The following is an 18,829-nucleotide window of genomic DNA, read 5'->3' on the forward strand; positions in this document are numbered from 1 at the left end:
GACTATCAGTGATTGTACCAAGAAATCATCACAACTGAGCCCAGGGCTTTAGGCTTAGCAAAGCTTGTTAACTTAAAAAAAAAAAAAAAAGAAATAAGAATTTGATATTTTATAAACTAGGCACTTCAAACTAAAAATCTTAATTTTTAATTAATAAAAACACATAGTGTTTTCAATCATGGTCTGAACTCCTGAGTCCTTTGTAAACTATTCTGCGCACAGGAAGCCTGGTCTTTGCTGCAAGTGTCCTGGGTCTCACTCAGGGAGCACTGAAAACTCAAGTCTCAGAAGCAGGCTGAGGCAGCATCACTGCTTAGAGACTGCCAAAGTCAAGGTTCTAAAAGCACTGTCTGCAATTTCCACAGTGACTATTTCCAAAAACAGAGAACTATCTTTTTCTGTTCTAAACAGAATTATGATACGGGGAAACATCTAAGAAGACTTTAGTATATAAATTAATAAAAGTGTAAATCCTGATGGTAGCTGGTACCATTCCTATTCAACACTATTCAATGTTTCTAGGAGGCAACAAAAGTCTTAATTTATGTGTAATCCAGAGTGAAACATCTATAGCCTACTTCCCAGCATGGACTGGCTCAATTCCACTTCCTTGTTTATTTGAACCGTTGCTACTTTGGCAAATTCACTTTGCTGAGAAATTTTCAAATAAAAATAATCCATGTTACCACATTCTGTCAAAAATGACAGAGATAAATACTAGTATAAGCAAAATAACAGATCTTAATTTTGATGAGCACACTTAAAAACCATGTTTAGTTATAAATATTCCCCATAGCTGTGTTTATGACAATAACATCTCTCTACTCCCCCAATTTTATTTCACTGACTTCTGGTTTCTATATGTTCTTTTAGTACCTATCAAAAATACAAAAAGGCAACTGATGTCAACAACGTACAGTGAAACCCATTTTCCTCCCCTACTTTTGGGCTGTTTGTTCTTTGTGCACTTTCCTAGTTCCTTTACCCCTAGTTAAGAACTCAAAAATTATTTCTTCACACAGATGTACACTTGAGGGTTTTAAGGCCCTTTCCGCAGATAAGTGATGCAGTACAATGAAGTTTCCAATTTGCCTGATCATTAGTTCCACAAATGAAAATATCTTCAGTTAAAAGCTTAGGACAGTTCATGTGCCATCATAAAAGTAATTCTGACGCTGGGAGAGAACTGCCGTCTGGTTATGTCCCTTAATAGGAAGCTCGCTCCAAAGTGGCTTCTAATTAGACTAAGAGAGTAAATAAGTGTTTCTATGTTAAAGGAGCAAAGGACTTACAGCTTCCAAAGGAAAAGGGATCCGTTTCTAGAACAGGAGAGCCTTGCTCAGCAGTGAAGACAGGAACAGGGTTACCAATTGCTCAGCACATGAGAGGCAGACTATTTTACTCCATTTAGTAAAACATTTTAACAAAACATAAGTGTTTTTGCTTATTTGTTTTTAATAACAAAGGGAATGTATCTTAACATGGCACTTATGTAATGGGACTTAAAATGTTTAAACATAAGACTGAAATGAGGCCACTTAAATATTTTACTACATTCTGTCTTAACAAAATTGCGAACTTAAAAAAACCAACTCCCCCCGCCCAAATAAAACCTAATAATATAATGAACTGTGGTTAAACTTAAAATAAAAATTGGAATTATTTAGAATGGCCAATTAAGAGAAATTCATTTAAACATATTTGTTGATAACAACATTTATCTACACCCATTTCTTGGAAAATATAAAAGTCACTGTCAAATTTCTGTTTCTGACTAAGTGAATCACTGACATGATGCTTTGAAGACTAGAGTTTGGAAATGCAAAGAGTGACAGGAGGAGCTACAACTCCTTACACCACAGTGAAAACTTCACTTCTAAAGCACATTCTATCTATTTGGCAGTTGGGAAAAAACTGAAAACAAAGCTTTTCTTGTATAAAATGCTTAGGTTTTTAAAAGTAATTTATCCTGCATTCTAAAATTTAAGCCCTTTAAATATCACAAAGTTATCCTCTTAGGCCTTACAAAAAGATAGCTACCTTTAAGTATTCTAAACACGAATGCTTTTCTGTTTAGTTACCCTGGTGATTTCTATGAAGGGATCATCTCTTCAAAATGTTTTCCATATGTTCTGGTGAAAAGTATACATACATACATACATACATACATATATATATATGTATATATATATATATATATGTATTCCTCTTTTAAATCAACTTTAAATAAACCTTAGATATTACTTTATGTACAATTATGTCTTGCAGTTGTATTTCCTATTACAGACCCATACACAAAATGTCCTCAAAAATGTAGTCTCACTGGAACAGGAAAAGGCTTTTGTATCATTTTATATCAAACATTGGTCAGGCGCCTTTATCAAAATGATTTTGAGTAATAGGCGACTAACCATATGTGTTTTCATGGTATTTTTGAATCTTTCCTAAAGGCTGGCTACAGGATTTGTCATTAGCAATAAAAATCCAGTGAGGAGTATCCTCACAAAGAGGCTGACCTAACTCAGAAGTTTTATATAGGGTATACTGAAACACTTTTCAAAGAATCTGAAAAGAATTCTTCAATTTAGTTCATCTCTGATTTATTTTTATTTATTTCATTTTCTTTTTTCCTTTTCTAGCTCTTAACAAAATAGAAGCAAAACAAAACAACCCAACTTGGAACCAAGAACATAATTCTTGAATATAATTTAACTTAATCTTTATCATACTAAAACAAGATTCTAATGAATTTTAGGATTTATTAGTAGGCACACTTTTCAAAGATCATATATGACATAAAAATAAAAATTATTGACTTCTTTCGTTGATTTTTTCTGAAAGTCATACACTTATCAGTCAAGTGAAAAACTGGAAATAAGGGCTGGGTTGTATTTCACTGATAGAGCATGTGCTCAAGACGTATAAGGTCCCAGGTTCAATTCTCAGTGTTAAGAAGAAAAAAAGAACAGAGATGGAAATTAAATTACAGAACTAATAAATTTTAAAGAAACAAATTATATAATGTGAAAAAATAAGTCTGGTATTGGAATAAAATTTAGATCATGTGTTTGATCTAGGTGTGGTGTATGTGTCTATAATATATAATGTTAGCAAGGGTTGTGGGGGAACTGAGGCTAGAGGATCAAGAGTTCTGGGCCAACCTAGGCTACTTATGATCCTGTTACAAAACAAAATATCCAAAGTCAAACAAAAAACATAGATTGTTTTTATTTTCTAACCCCATCAGGGGCTATCATAATGATGAACCTTGGGGCAATTTTCTATAAAGAAAAATTACTCAAAAGTTCATTACTCATGGACTCATGAATATTTCAAATCAAAGAGGCTTTAATAGTACCAGATAAAAAAGTATACCCCAATCTATAAATTTTATCGAGTAGCAAAGTTTTTAGATTTTAACAATCCCTCCCCCAATTTCTGAGTCAGAGATGATCATTTTACAACCTCTTCTTTTACATTATTGCTTATATCCCATGAAAACTATAATAACCCACTTTTAACAAACGTGGCAATACCTCAAAGTATTTTGGAATAAGGACAATGTACTGTTGTCATATGTGATCTTGTAAACAATCTTAATTGGGTTAAGAATGTAGCCTCAAAACAGAATTCTTTTATTTTGTCCAAAACAGCACAGCATAAACATCCCAACAATACATAAACCTATATATAAAATATAGAATATCTTCAATATTTTTCTTTTCTATGGCAGCACAATAGTATATGCAAATGAAAGTACTGTTGATGGGACGAGAGGAAACTTATCTGGGCAACGTCCTCGTTATCCAAGTATCAGCATTCAAAGACCGGGTAGACATTCATTCTAGTAAGAAAACCAGTAAGAAGAAAATTCCTACAAAAGCTGGGGTATACAGACCTCATTTTGCACCCTGGCCATTCCATGCACAGCCTGATTCTCTCAATCACACCTCTTAGCCTTTGGAGTGACACTATAAAGGTACAGGAAATGCCTGCCGGATACTAATTTTTCACCATGAAAATTCAAAATGGCTTAAAAAAAAAAAAAAAGAATATGCTGGATTTCATAAGTTATTTACCTTCATTTGAAAAAAATTATTGTTAAATACTTCAAAAATTACAGGAATGTTTACTTCTGCATCTAGGAGTAAACATTTACTTAGAAATTGTCAAATTCTGTTTAGTAACTTCTCATGAGCCCTCTCATCTCAGGAAGGGCAACAACCACCTGATTTCTTCTGTATCTGCTGCTGCCCACTTTTAACAATGGGAGGAAGAACTGCCATGTTTTAAATCAGCTGCTTTTCCTTAAGTCTCAGAGTTCATGTTCTGTTTCAATGTTACCTTACTGTACACACGAAAAAGCAATCTCTCATCTATGAAAAACAAAACAAAAAATAAAGCAACCCTCCAGTTTCTGGGCTTACAAATGGAACCCTTCTTTGTTTAAAAATTTAAATTTAAACGTAGAAAACAAAGCACAGGCACTTTCCAAAAACCCAACCAAGGCCAAATCACAGAATTACTCAATCATTATAGAAGACAGCTCTGACTTAGGGGGGTCATCTCTGGTAGCCTCAGCATGAGCACTGGTCTTTGGCTGCTCTTGCACTTCCTCCTCCTTTTCTGCAAGCCCACCAAGAGACCCCAAGGGGAAAGTGCTTTCACAATTCTGGGTTGAGGAGACCTGTGAAATCACAGGCATCTGAACGGAAGAGTTGCTTTCAAAACTGTGTTCTCCAAGATCATACTGAACAAGGGTCTCTTCTTGCTCCTGGTTTAAGTAGTCCGGTACTAAGAAATCACTAAATGAGAGGCAAAGGATAAAATACACAATTAGTTTTTAAACTATAAATAAAAAGATGTCATCTGTAAAACAAGACTGGGACTTTTCATTTCACTAATTATTCAATGAAGCTGTTACTAAATAAGCTTCCCTAATATCAACTGAGGCCATTCAGTAGAACTAAGGTGCATCACGTCTCCCTATGGGCAATCAAAAAGATTAATGATCACTTCCAGTGAGACTCTGGACACTTCAAAGGCTTTTCTGGATCTATATATAGGAGTCCGAATATAACGTTAAATGTCATTGCACTCAAACAAAGATCATGTGAACAAGGTAAATGCTTAACTTTTCTTGGAACACCCTGAGTAAGAGGTTCATAGAAACCTATCTCTGTTTTGCTACCTGCCTAGAAGTTAGCTAAAAAGCTAAGTCCTTAGGATACATGACTTTACATACATTCTACTATGTGAAGTTGAAAGGCATAGAAAATAACGTTCATTTCACTACAAGATTTAGAATATGGAAACACTAATAAATTTTAATAAATATTTAAAATCATTTATGAAATAAATCAGTTTATTTAAACTTTGATTATTATTATACTGGGCCTGTCAATACATCTGAGGTGACCACTTAATAATTTGAGTATTCACTGTTAGTAGGTAAGTTTAAATCTGTTTGTCTGCAAAGTAATTTCTAATGTCTTGTGCTATTTTCCTAAAAAGTCTTCCTGGGTTAGACAAGAGTTGTTTAAGATACAGGGCCATATACAGAAAAAGACACACATAAGAGTGGTGAAACTGGACTATTTTATTCCTCAACAACTAGGTTTAGTAAGTGTATAATCCAGCTTTAGTGACATAACCACACATTCAGAATCAAAGTGATTAAATAAAACGAATGGCTGCCCTGGAGGGAAAAAAAAAATTAATAATATGGGACTGAAAAGATTTTGTAAAAAATGTAGGTTAGTTAAAAACTGTAAGGGTTTAGACAGATTTTACTTTTTAAGAAACTAAGGATTCCTACAAAGGTAGAATTCTTATGAAGTACTAAAAAGCACATATAATAAGAGTTTTATGGCTACAGGATGACTGACATACCATCTTGTTAAAGCTTTATCTTCAGATAAATTTCATATGATACCTGACATGCTCAATCAACAGCAGAGTTAGAAATAGAATTGAATTTACTTGCATAATCTATAAGTCAGAAATATATTACTATAATAAATTATTAATGTGAAAAGCCAGGGCACTAAACTAAGAAAATAGAGGAGACTTACTGGATCTAATAACATCCATGTTAACAGCTGTCAAATATTTTTATTGATAAATGGATATTCCTTTATATTAGAGTTTGTTTATTTATTTATTTGGTTTTTCAAGACAGGGTTTCTCTGTATATGTAGCCCTGGCTACCCTGTAGATCAGACTGTCCTTAAACGCAGAGATCCACCTGCCTCTGCCTCCTGAGTGCTAGGATTATAGGCGTGCACCACAATGCCTGAATATATGAATATAGATGATTTTAAAAAGGAGGGGTGGTACTGAAGAACTTTGCTAACATCTAGTATATCTGCTAGTAAGATCTAGTTAAATCTGATATAGAAATTTATTTAACTCCATAAAAAAAAAAAAAAAAAACCCAAGAGGACAAATAGTCTTCTGTGGGGGATATTTTTTACTACTTATTTTATAGGAATTTATTTTAAATACCAATACAATAGTATGACTTCAAAACTTAGGAGACCTACCAAAATTCCGTCAGATCAGGAGATCAGAGTGTGCCGAGTGGTAATTTAAAAAGAACGTGACTAATTAGCTGGCAACCTGATAATAACACAGCAGGCTGCCCTGAAAGCAGGAAGAGTTTAGAATGCAGTTTTTCCTGGTTGGGTTTTCGCTGTGCACCTCACCTGCTCTGGAAGTAGTTTGCTAGCTCTGATGCTTCATGGTTCAGACTCCTCAGGTGCACGATTAAATTTCCAGAGTTGGTGAACATGGCGCCACATGTTTTGCACTCGTAAATCCGAGGCTTGCGGATAATGTGCCGGGAAACCCTCATATGGTGTTTATATTCCCCGAAGGAAGTGAAAGTGGCACTACATATCTGGCACCGGAAACAGCGTTTACCTTCATGCTTTAGGCGATGCATCTTTAGCGAGTAAGCCCTGGTGAACTTTTTTCCACAGCGGTCACACTGAAATGGTTTAATTCCTATAAAACAAAACAACAAAATACCATCTGAAAAATAAACTGAAACGTCATAAAATTACTTATTTCTGAATAAAAACAATTTTAAAATTAAAAACTGCCAATAAAATAGATTCAACGTAATTCAGAGGTAGTCCCGAGTCACTAGTGCTTAAAAAAGGGAAACCCAGAAAGAAGGTAACTAGGTGGTATGTACTGAATTGTTTTCTGAGTTCTTCTAAGTTACGTATTTTACAGATTTCAAAAATTATTTATCTTAGTAGCTTTAACAAGAGCATAGAGTCACATCAGAATGGATTCTCAATTGAAGAACTGCTAGAGATCAGACTAGTCTGCACCTGTGTGGGGTACCATCTGGATTGCTGACTGATGTAGGAAAGCCCAACCCACCTGCTCTGAAACACTCTCCAGAGCAGGTGGCTTTGGGCTATGTAAGAGTAGCTAAGTATGAGCCCGTGATTGGGCTAACAAGTGCCTTCTGCCACGGTTTTTGTGTCAGTTCCTGTACTGATTTCCCTAAATGATTGACCTGTAAGATGAAATAAAACCTTTCTCACCCCAAGGTGTATTTTATCACACCAATGTAGAGGAAATGAGAATATTATTTTGTTTGTAGTGCTGTGATGCACTCTAGGGTCTTATGCACACTAGGCAAGTGTCCTACTACTGAAGCCAAATCTCTAGCCGCAAAACACACTTAAATCACACCATTTATGTGCCCCAAGTCCCCAAAACAATACATATTTCATTAGAGAGATCAATGCTTACTCTCAAAGTGTAAACATCACCTCTCTGTTACAGTTAGTGTTGTCAATTCAACACAATGTACAATCAATCACACACACAGGAGATGGGTCTCTTGGGCATGTCTTTGAGGGTTATCTTTATTTAAATTAACTGATGTGGGAAGATCTAGCTTAACTGCCAGTGGAATCTTCCCTGGGCGGGGAATCCTAGAGTATATACACAAAGAGGGCAAGATGAACACACTCAGGTACGCCATTATTCACTGCTCTCTGCTTCTGACTGTATCAGTATGACCAGTTCTCTCAGCTCCTGCTGCTATGATGTCCTGGCCATGATGGACTTACTGTAACCTGGAACTGTGAGCCAGATAAACCCTTTCTCCTTTAAATTGCTTTTCTCAGGGTATTTATCATAGCAACAGGAAAACTAATATACTATTTTAAATAGAAATAAGAAAAATGAAAAAATTCTAACATCTCTGTATTTAATAACAGGATCATTATATGGTGAATTAGCTTAATTATTTAATAGTAGACATTAATAAGGGAATTATAAAGTATATTAACAGTTTCACAGTTACTATTGCAATTTGGGGGGAGGGGAGGTTAAAGCTCTGCAAAACACAACCTGTGGATTTCATACGATCACAGAGAAGTGATCATGTTAAAAAGTATTAGTACAAAGATGGTAAGACCCATTCTAGAAGGAAAAATGAGACAGAGCTGAAAGCAACAGTAAAGGTCTCCCATCCTTCAGAGGTCAGAGTTTTACTGTTTACCTTTTTTTCATCACACAGCTTCACTGCTAAGTGCTCTTTAATTTGGCAAAAATTTTAAAAACTTTTTTTTGTTGTTTTGTTTTCTAAGACAGGTTTCTCTGTGTAACAAGAGCCCTAGCTATCATGGACTCACTTTGTAGATCAGGCTGGCCTCAAATTAACTGAGATCTGCCTGCCTCTGCCTCCCGAGTGCTGGGATTAAAGTTCGAATGCCACCATGCAAAAAATTTAAATTTACAGAGAAATCCAAAGAATCACCTATGTATAATTTTTAACACTATTTGCATCTGTGCTTTTCTCATTTATAAACATGTACTTAATTATATCCAGTATCTGTTAACTTACATATTTACACACTGCCTCTAAATTTTAATCAGAATATCCAATAACTGTGGTAAATGTACTAGTTTTCTGACATTTCAAAAAGAGAACACAGCTAGCCAGTCTGGTCCAATGTGACTTATCAGGACTTTAAACCTTTTTTCTGTTCTCTAATGCAACTCCCTCACCTCACCCAGCCTCCATTTCCTTTACCACTCCCTGTGCCCCCAACCCCTCTTGCTCAGATGGAGTCTTTCTTTCTATTATACAGTCCAGGCTGGCTTGAATTCTAGATCTTTCTGCCTCAGTCTCTTGAATGGTGGGATTACAGCATGTGCCACTACTGCTGAAACAAAGTCTTTACTTTCTTTTTTAATTGGGATGGCAAAGTAAAATGTTTTGGCAGGGCCCCTTATGCAACAACATCGAAGATCATATTACCTGAGTGGATAAGCATGTGCTGTTTTAAGTTCTGAATACGGGTGAATCGAACCCCACAGGTAGGACACTGAAAAGGTCTGTCTGGACCATTTGGACTTGGTCGTTCTGTACTGCTGGTAGAAGGAGCAATGTAGAGTTGGTAGGGATACTGAACATTTTCCAATCTAAAAAAATAAACCAAAAAAGGCACGCAGGCTCTGATGTTTACGTTGAATACACATTTCTGCAGCCCAACTCTTAAATGAACAAAGGAAATAACAAAGACTTTTAAAAACAGATTCTTATTTAGAAATATTTGTAAAGCAATGTGACTGCCCAGAATGTCTAGCATCTTTAAATATGGATAAAACCCACAAGGCATATAAACTATTTTACCTTAGATACCCTTCAATCTCTTGAATTCCTTCCTTTCTGCTTCTGAATTTAGGCCCTGATCATTTCCTTCTTTAAAATCTTGCTACAACTATCTTCTTCAGAATAAATTCTCAACCTCCACAAAAAGTGCCCAAAACTACTCATATATGAACTCTCTCTTTCCAGCCTAATTTCTGGTCATACTCCCTACTCCCCAAAATATACTTTATACTAAGTAATTCCTCTAGTGTATCATATGCTTTGTTTTCTCACAGTGAACTTCCTCTACAAGCCTAACTTCGTTGCTCAGGTAGTGTCCACTCACTTTATAAAATATAGTTGAGTCCTCACCTCCTCTTCCTGAAAACCTTCATTGATTTATTGCTTAATTAGTTAACTTCCTACAGGCAGCAGCAAACTCCCTGCAGATTCCTTCTGGTGATCTGTTTTCCTAGCTGACTTCAGCCTTGTTCCTTCCCTGAAAACTCATGGAGCTCTCAATAGAAAAGGCTATTTATTTCATTTTTATAATCCCATGACTTAGCAAAGTATTTAATAAACAATAGATTACTTGATTACTCTTTAAAATTAAGAAATAAGAACAGTTGTGCTTACTTATACTTTTACTACTTCATTCAAATGATTTTGGTTCATAATCTTCCAGGTTTAGCTACTCAAGATTAGTACATCTATGTTTGAAGCAAGTTTTCAGCAAATACAGCTATTAAGAAAAAAAAAAAAAAAGACTGTTCTGCATTCTATGTGAGGAATAATTCATTCAGTGGAATCTATGTTTAGTGGTGTGAGACAAACAATAAATAATCAAGAAATAGACCAGAGGGAGAATTAAATTAGGAAGATCCAACAGTGGCTGGGTGCTGCTTTAAGCTGGTTGTTGGGGAAGGCCTCAAGTCAATGATCTGAAGGTCAGAGTCAAAGAGAGGGTTGGAGAGATGGCTCAGTTGTTAAGAGCACTGGCTGCTCCCCCAGGACCTGGGTTTGAGTCCCAACACCTACATGGTGTCTCATAAACACCTAAAATACCACCTTCTAGCTTCTGCAGGTGTCAGTCAGAGATGTGGTACACAGTACACAAACATATGTAGGCAAAACACCTATATACATAAAGTTACAGAAAAAATTAAGAGTCAAAAGAGTGGAAACCAGGGGAGAAAACATTTAAAGCAAAGGTTATGAAATAGCAGAAAGGCCCAAAGGTAGGAATAAATATAGAGGGTTTTAGGAACTGATGGAAATTAGGTAAACTTATATTATGTATAACTTTAAACAGTAAGGAATTTAGATTTTGCTTGTTTTTTGAGACAGGGTTTCTCTGTGTAACCCTGGCTGTCCTGGAACTAGCTCTGTAGAGCAGGCTGTCCTCAAACTGAGAAAGCCGCCTTGCTTCTGCCTCCCAAGTGCTGGGATAAAAGGTGTGCCACCACTGCCTGACAGAAATTGCAATTTTAAGTAAAAACCATGACATCTTAGTTAAAAATGAAATGATCTGGCAGTACATGGAGAATAGACTTAAGAAGTGAGAATGAAACTGGGGCCCAATTTCAAGACTACTAGAGTAGTCAAGAGAAAGAGAGCAGTGACTTAAACCAGCGTAGCTGTAGTACAGAGGAAAAGTGAACTAGGGATTCTGAAAATAGAGTTGAAAGAAATTAAAGATGAAATACAGGGAGACCAAGTAAGTGATGAAGGAAAAGGATAATGTACAGTTCTCAGGGGCTGAATGAAGACAGTTCCTTAGAACACACAGATGATATCTTCAACAAGAGTTGGAAAACTGTAGCAAGCATGAGAGCAATCATTCCAGCAAGGTAAGGGGACTAGGCAGCTTCAGAAATATGCAAAATTATATTAAAGTTTCAATAAATTTCTTACACAAGTTTAAACTTAGAGCTATAAGCACAAACTTCATGAGAAAAGAACATACTATATTGGTACTAACCTGTCGTCATCATCTGCATGAGCATTGGTACTAGAAGTGCTCTGAAGTGTAGGCAACCCCTCTGCGACTCCTTCATCTACTGAGCCTGTAAAAGGATTTTTTGAAGTGATAGCTGTTAATATCTAGTGCAAATTAGCCAAGATGTTACCTAAAAGCCAACTATCCAACCCTCTAACTTATCTAGTGCTCACATCTTATTAAAAAGTAGTAATGTTTTATATACATATATGCATGTACATATCTATACACACACACATACGCACACACTTGGTTTTTCCAGACATGGTTTCTCTTTGTAACCTTGGCTGTCCTCAAACCTTTTTTAAAAGATTTACTTATTTATCATGTATACAGTGTTCTGCCTGTATGTATACCTGCAGGTCAGAAGAGGGCACCAGATCTCAATATAGATAGTTGTGAGCCACCACGTGGTTGCTGGGAATTGAACTCAGGTCCTCTGGAAGAGCAAGCAGTGCTCTTAACCACTGAGCCATCTCTACACGTCCATCCTCAAACTCTTAAGAGGCCTGCCTCCCTCTGCCGAGATTAAAAGTGTGTGCAACCACCACCTGGCTATATTTTATTTTTGATCACATAGGGCCAGCAAGATGATTTAATAAATGTAGCTTTGATATTTAAATCCTTTCATGTTTATTTCTTTCACAGCAACCTTGGGAAAATAAGCAGAACAATTTATATACAAACTGAAATCCAGTGCTGATACTTATTTAAGCAAGGATTGATAATCTGTATTTTTTTAAGAGTTACTTTAGTTACAGCTTTACAGAAAATTTAAAGGACAAGGGTCCAGACTCAGAGATGGTTCAGCTGTTAAGAGCACTGGCTGTTCTTCAAGACCTGGGTTCAATTCCCAGAACTCACATGGTGGCTCACAACTGTCTCTAACTTCAGTTTAGACATATATAGTTGAATTATGTATACATATTCATATATTGTATGTATTCTTGGGGCTTGCGTCATCATATACTATAGTCATATTTATGTTGTTATAGGTAGTTAATTTTCATTGTTACACAATATTAATAACTTACATTCTCAAGAGGGCAGTATGGGGGTTTCTATGAACTATGATGCTGTGAATGCTCTTGTGGAAGTATCTTAATCCACATGTGCATCAAAATTCCCTGTTTTAATGGACTGGAAATGATATACTTCCTGACTGTTTTTACTGTTGGTTACCTTAGCCCATATATACTGGGTGGGGGATATAGCTCAATGGTAAATCAAATAGCTGGTATGCACACAGCCCTGGGCTCCGTCTCTCGAAACTTCTCCCAGACCCTGGGGCAGGATATAAGTTAACAAACCCTAACCAAAACCATCACTACTTTCCACATAATACAAGGATGGTATAATACAAGCCTTCCTACCTACTTTGATTCATAACAATTATCTGGGTTTTGTTTGATCAGGCCTACAGATATTACTGCTCTGTTGTATAAATAATGCTTACTTGTATGTATTCATGCATTTGCCTGTTTGCTCTAAATATGAGAACTTCTATTTGTACTTAGTTTTGCATGAAGACCATCCTTTCCTAGTGATGATTTAATGAAATTAAAGAACTGCCCATCTAAAAACATCTTCACTTTGTTGAGGCAGGGTCTAATGGTGCAAATACTGGCACAGATCTACAAACCAAGCACTCAGAAGGTGAGGGCAGGAGCATCACAACCTTATCTTTTTAAGATGCTTGAACCTCCTATATCCTAAGCTGCCCTTAAACTTATCTTTCTGCCTTTACATTCTGAGTACTGGATTACAGAGTAGGCAACCATGCCTGGTTTTATGCAATAACCGGTAATTAAACCCGGGACTTCCTGTATGCTAGGCAAGCACTTTACCAATTGAGCTATATTCCCATCCTTCATTTTCACTACTGAGGTCACAGTATGTAGCAATCTAGACTGGCAGTTGCCTTTTCATGGGACAATACCTCATGGGGTTCTGATGTTTCATTGTTTTTTATTTTTTTTCTGTGTCTAGACTTTTTTTTAATTCCTGTTTGATATTGAAAAATCACCAATATTCTCTCTTATATTCTCTAATATAGTCTTTATTTTCTCTTTCTGTCTCTTCTCATCAAAACATTAAAATGATGTTTTTAGTCTCAATTCTCTTTTGCTAAATACAATCTGCTGTCAAAATATTCACTGAGATTTTGTTCTTAGCTAGGATTTCTTTCAAATCTGCTGTTACTTTGTGTATAATTTACTGTTGTTCAAACCTGTTAAATTATGCTGAATAAGCATACTTGTTAGAAATTGGCTTTCCAGTTATTTCTACTACCAGGTTTCAGTCATCTTTTTCTTGTAGGTGCTTCTTTGTTGCCTTGTCCCCTTGCTTACCCTGGTTGTTTGTGGCCTTGTGGTCTTTTAAAATCATTTGTAAGGGACCAATTTTCTGGGGCTGGCGTAAATGTGGTCTCTTCTAGAGCTTGCTTCTGGCTAGGTTCCTGAGCATGAGTTGAGATCACTTGGCCTGTCCACATGTCGCATAATCAGGATAATGATATGTGCAAGTGATCTAGTGGGTGATCACTTTTCAGGGAAGTGTTTTTGCCCCCTCTGCATATACATGTAAGCACGTGTGTATAGGTGAGAGGTATATACCTGGCCCTTCCTTGAATGTACTGTACTATAAACTGAGCTAAGCAAGGTCTCTCACTTGAAACCAGAACTCACCAATTCAACTAGTGTAGGTAGCTAGTTTGCTCGAAGGGAGTGTGTGTGTGTGTGTGTGTGTGTGTGTGTGTACTTCCTGTCTTCTAAGCAATTACATGTGACTCTATGCTTACCTAGCCTTATGTGGATGCTGGGGGACCTGAACTCTGGCAAATACTTTACTTTCTAAACTATCTCCCCAGTTCCCCACTTCCTTTTCTGGTCTGCCTATTGCCAAAGAGGACTGTTACAGTCTCCAGGAGTTTGAAGGGCAAGGAGCAGATTTAGTTCTAGTGATCCAGACTTTCTCTAAGATAGAAAATACCTGGTTTCTGTACCCTTCCCTCTGTGTTTGGCAAAACCCTCAACACTCTCACCATAACTACAGATTACCCTACCAGTTATGCTTTTCTTAAACATTATAAGGCTCTTTCAGTGTGGTTTGAGAGAGGGTTCTCATCTGCCTTCTGCTGGCCTTGAATTCCTTATGTAGCAGAGGTTGGCCTTTAACTTCTTAGCCTCTTGCTTCCATCTGTCAAGTGTTGAGTATAGGCATGTTGCCATCATGCCCAGTTAAAAATCTGCAAGCTTTAATAATGCAACAGAAGACCTCACTAATTCTCTAAATGAGAAAGGGAAAAAATGAGGAGCAGAAAGAACACAAAAGGAGTTTCTAGAGAGCTCAAAAAGCTTCTGGAGAAAGCTATAAAAAATAACCTCTTCCAGGGTTGGGTATTTACCTCAGCGGTAGAGCACTTGCCTAGCAAGCACAAGGCCTGGGTTCAATCCTCAGCTCTGGGAAAAAAATAAAAAATAAAAATAAAAATAACCTCTTCTAGAAAAGAACAAACAGGCATGCTGTCTAACTTGTTGACGGTTCTCAATGACTACTCCCTCAAGGATTAAAACCCAATGGCAAAACCTGAAAGTGGAGCTGCTTCAACTTTCCCTGTTACCCATTTATTCTAAACCTTTTCAGAATAACTACAGCCAAATGTACACCACTATAAATAACACAATGGCAGGGAGGTATGAATATAGCAAGGAGGGTTCTGTCATGGTAGACATGAGGCTTTCTTGGTTCTTGCACAGCGGGTTCTTATGTCCAGGTATTCTTTCATGACAACATGGAAGACTGCTGTTTAAGAGTTAAAAATGAGAAGCCATTTGGGTCTCTGTGACAAAACCCTAGAGTAGATACTGCAGCACAGACAGGCAAAGCCTGGATAGTGGCTGAGAAACAGTCCTGTGATGCTCAAGCAGGCTCTTGAGTAGAACTCTCAAGTAGAACTCAAGGCATTTGAGGACTCTGGGACATCAACACTTCTACCTGACTATATTCCTTGCTATAGGCTCCCACCACCCCCACAGGCCTCTAAGAACTAAGAAGTATATGACCTTCTAGTTCTCTCTGGAGTCTACTACCACATAGGAATCATTCTCATTCTTCAGTACCAGTCAGAGTCTTAACTCATCTGTGAGAGACGCTGCTTTTTACTGTATCTGACATATCCGCCTAATAGTATTTGAGTTCCATCTCACTAACCTGGAAGCCGGGGGTTTTAGAATAAAGGTTTTAGAATAAAGGCTGCCTGGTTATTCTTCTTGGAGTGCAAGGACACAAGGCTGTTGGTAAGGTTCACAATCATGGCCTTCATGGTCTGGTCTATCAACTTTAGGTCAGACCAAGGCACCAGTGTAAGTACTTCAAGTGGCATATCATTAGGATTCTCTCCCATTTTGGTTAGAACTCTTGTGATCCTCATCTTCAATATGAGGAAAGTTGGGCCAGAGGGTCATGTTCAAAAATATCTTTCATCTGGTAGTTTTCCTAAAGAGGAGAAGGCTGCAGTGCTCTGTGTTTCTCAGGTTGCCTGCTAAGCGCTGCAGATGCTCACTGTGGTGTCAAGTAAATCATTTCTGATTGCAGAGCCAGGGAGAAGATGTTGTTCAGCATAGCAATATTTTGCATTAGAGAATTTGACAAAAGTCTTAAACAAAAGCAACTGGCTCTAGTGTTCTGTAAGCCATTTTAGATTGGGCACTTTCCAATAATTTTATTTGACAGCTCTTTGACAATCTTTTCAGGTTACTAAAACACTTTTAAATCTAGAATTTGTTACTTGTAAGAGAGCAGTGAATTCAAGTAACTTATCTTCATCAGGTAATGAACTATGCAAATTCTTTACTATCTATAAATGAGCTAGCTGTACTGCATAGTGAGCAAATCTAAGTCCCTGAAATTATCTATTTCCTTAGGAGCAAACAAGCTTTTGGATATGTGTGTGTGTGTGTGTGTGTGTGTGTGTGTGTGTGTGTGTGTGTGACACACAGACACACTTTTAAAGATGGGGTCTCTCTATGTATCTCTGGCTGTCCTGGACCAGGCTGCTCTTGAACTTACAGAGATCCAACTACCACTGCCTCCCGAGTGTTGGATTAAAGGTGTGTGCCACCACCACCCTGCTGGCTACATTTTAATCGAAGTTTATATATTCTAGTCTTAATCATTTATGTAATAATGTATATGAATAATATACATGGATTTTCTTCTGATATAAAGTTAGAATCTAGTATTTCAGTTTTTCTCTTCAGACTACTTAAACTTGTTCAGAATTACTAGGAAACAAGCATACATTCTACTTATTTGTGTTGGCAAATTTATGGCAAGGTCACATTTTTCTTTGATTTCTTAAAGAATACATTTTTTTTTGTTTGTTGATTCAAAGCAACTATCAAGGATACCAATCAATAGGCTACATCCTTGTGCACAGAATACTAGAGACTTGCAAGCAGACAGGGTTATATGCATTTATGCCTGTCTTCAATTCAACTGTACCTCTACCCCTACTGATTCTATACATGCCTTCTCCTTTCTCTGTTTCCTTACTATTAAATGAATGTTTGTTCTCTATGACTACTTACCCTTTAATCCTTCTGAGTTTTTTTTAAATGCATTTTATTGAAGAACTATTCATTTATTACATTTTCTCTCTCTCTCTCTCTTTTTCCTTAAAGGGAACTAAATAGTAATATTTCCATCTGTCTTGGTAAAACAAACAAACAAACAAAAAAAACCCCAAAACTGGAAAAGTCCCCATTTTTAGATTTGGTTTTATCAAGTGAAGACAGTATTAATGTTTATAGGCAGAAACTTGCAAAACAAAGAAAAAAGCACCTGGTGTGGTAAGAGCAGGCCAGGGTGCCTGACCTAGTGACTTTGCTTCTCATCATCAGGCAGGTTACACTCCTTCTAGGACAGGATGTGTATTTGGGTGTAGGACAGGTGAGGTATTTGGGTCTAGAATGTCAATAGCTTATTAAAAAGCTGGTCAAGGTGCTAGAGAGATGGCTCAGCAGTTAAGATTGCTTCCTGTTTTTCAAGAAGACCTGAGTTCAGTTCCCAATATTCATCGTCAGCTGGCTCACAACAGCCTGTAATGCCACCTGTAGATGTGATGCTCTCTTTAGGCCTCTACAGACACCTGCATACACGATGCATACACTCACACAGAAGTACATACACATACATTCAAAGTAAAAACCGCATCTTAAACAAAAAGACTACTTCAACAGAATAAAATGTCACTTATATCTTGGTCACTAAGTCCATAATTCAACAGATAGTAAGCATGCAAAAAAAAAAAAAAAAAAAAAAAAAAAAGTTACTTTATTCTCATTCATGGCTATCAAGGGTACCCAAAGCTAAAAATAAAACACTTCAGAGTTCCATTCATACTGTGGAAGTTTTACCATGTGTACAAAATATTACTTATATAACTATGAACAAAAATATAATTCAAAATGTTTTTCCTGATGTGATAATTTTTGCCAACAACCACACAAGTAATTAAATAAATTAGAATCTGAATTAGATGACTTAACAGCAAGCTGTAAAAGTTATTGATTGGCAGTGTTTTTTAAATTATTAAAATTTAATTTTAATGAAATTTTTGGGTTGGAGGTATAATATTCAGTGGCAGAGTCAAATTTACAAAGGGCCCTAGGTTCCATTTTACTGGCTATTGTCAAAATGAGAAAAGGAAAAAGAGGGAAGAAAAGGGAAAAAAGCAACCCTAATATTCAGGACCATACCATACCTTCTCAGAAGTAGGCCTAGTACCCTTAGCTAGGCCACAGTATTTTCTGCTAGACACAACCTTATGGGGCATCAACATTAGCTGATGACTCTGAGACTCTTACTAAATGTAAGGAAGGGCTGGGAAAAGTGTTCTTTTGTTCTAGTGCAGAACAAGGTGAGTGCAGTCACAAAAATGTCCACATCCTTCTCCTTTCTTAGCCAGGAAGTTATTGACACTGTGGAATCATTTCAGTCTGCACTTCTAGAAGATATTTATTGAGGTTCAGTAATAAAATTATGCCTGCTTTCTGATCCACAGTATTAAGTAAACTCTGCTTTCTGGAACACTGACCCCCCAATTACCAGCCCAAGCTTAAATCCTCCAAGTACCACCTTAACCAAACCAAACCAAACCAAACCAAACCAAACCAAACCAAACCAAACCAAACCAAACCAAA

At 36.8% G+C, this 18,829-nt stretch overlaps 1 protein-coding gene across 5 annotated transcripts in view; it reads right to left on the reverse strand.

The window, feature by feature from the left end:
- Positions 1 to 3,203: 3,203 nt before the first annotated feature.
- Positions 3,204 to 18,829, reverse strand: part of Zbtb44 (zinc finger and BTB domain containing 44) — a 51,308-nt gene continuing 35,682 nt past the window's right edge. For 2 of the 5 annotated variants that reach the window (XM_055601338.1, XM_055601343.1), the window contains 4 exons: positions 11,607 to 11,691; positions 9,293 to 9,456; positions 6,708 to 7,008; positions 3,204 to 4,805 (listed from right to left, as the gene is read on the reverse strand). In XM_055601338.1, coding sequence (XP_055457313.1) covers positions 4,523 to 4,805; positions 6,708 to 7,008; positions 9,293 to 9,456; positions 11,607 to 11,691 — 833 coding nt within the window. In that variant the 3' untranslated portion in view covers positions 3,204 to 4,522. The remainder of the gene's footprint in view (positions 4,806 to 6,707; positions 7,009 to 9,292; positions 9,457 to 11,606; positions 11,692 to 18,829) is intronic. The other 3 variants (XM_055601340.1, XM_055601339.1, XM_055601341.1) reach the window with 3 other exon arrangements.

This window comes from Psammomys obesus, unplaced genomic scaffold (assembly GCF_907164565.1).
Source record: "Psammomys obesus unplaced genomic scaffold, mPsaObe1.curated_primary_1811, whole genome shotgun sequence".
NCBI classification, from domain to species: Eukaryota; Metazoa; Chordata; class Mammalia; order Rodentia; family Muridae; genus Psammomys; species Psammomys obesus.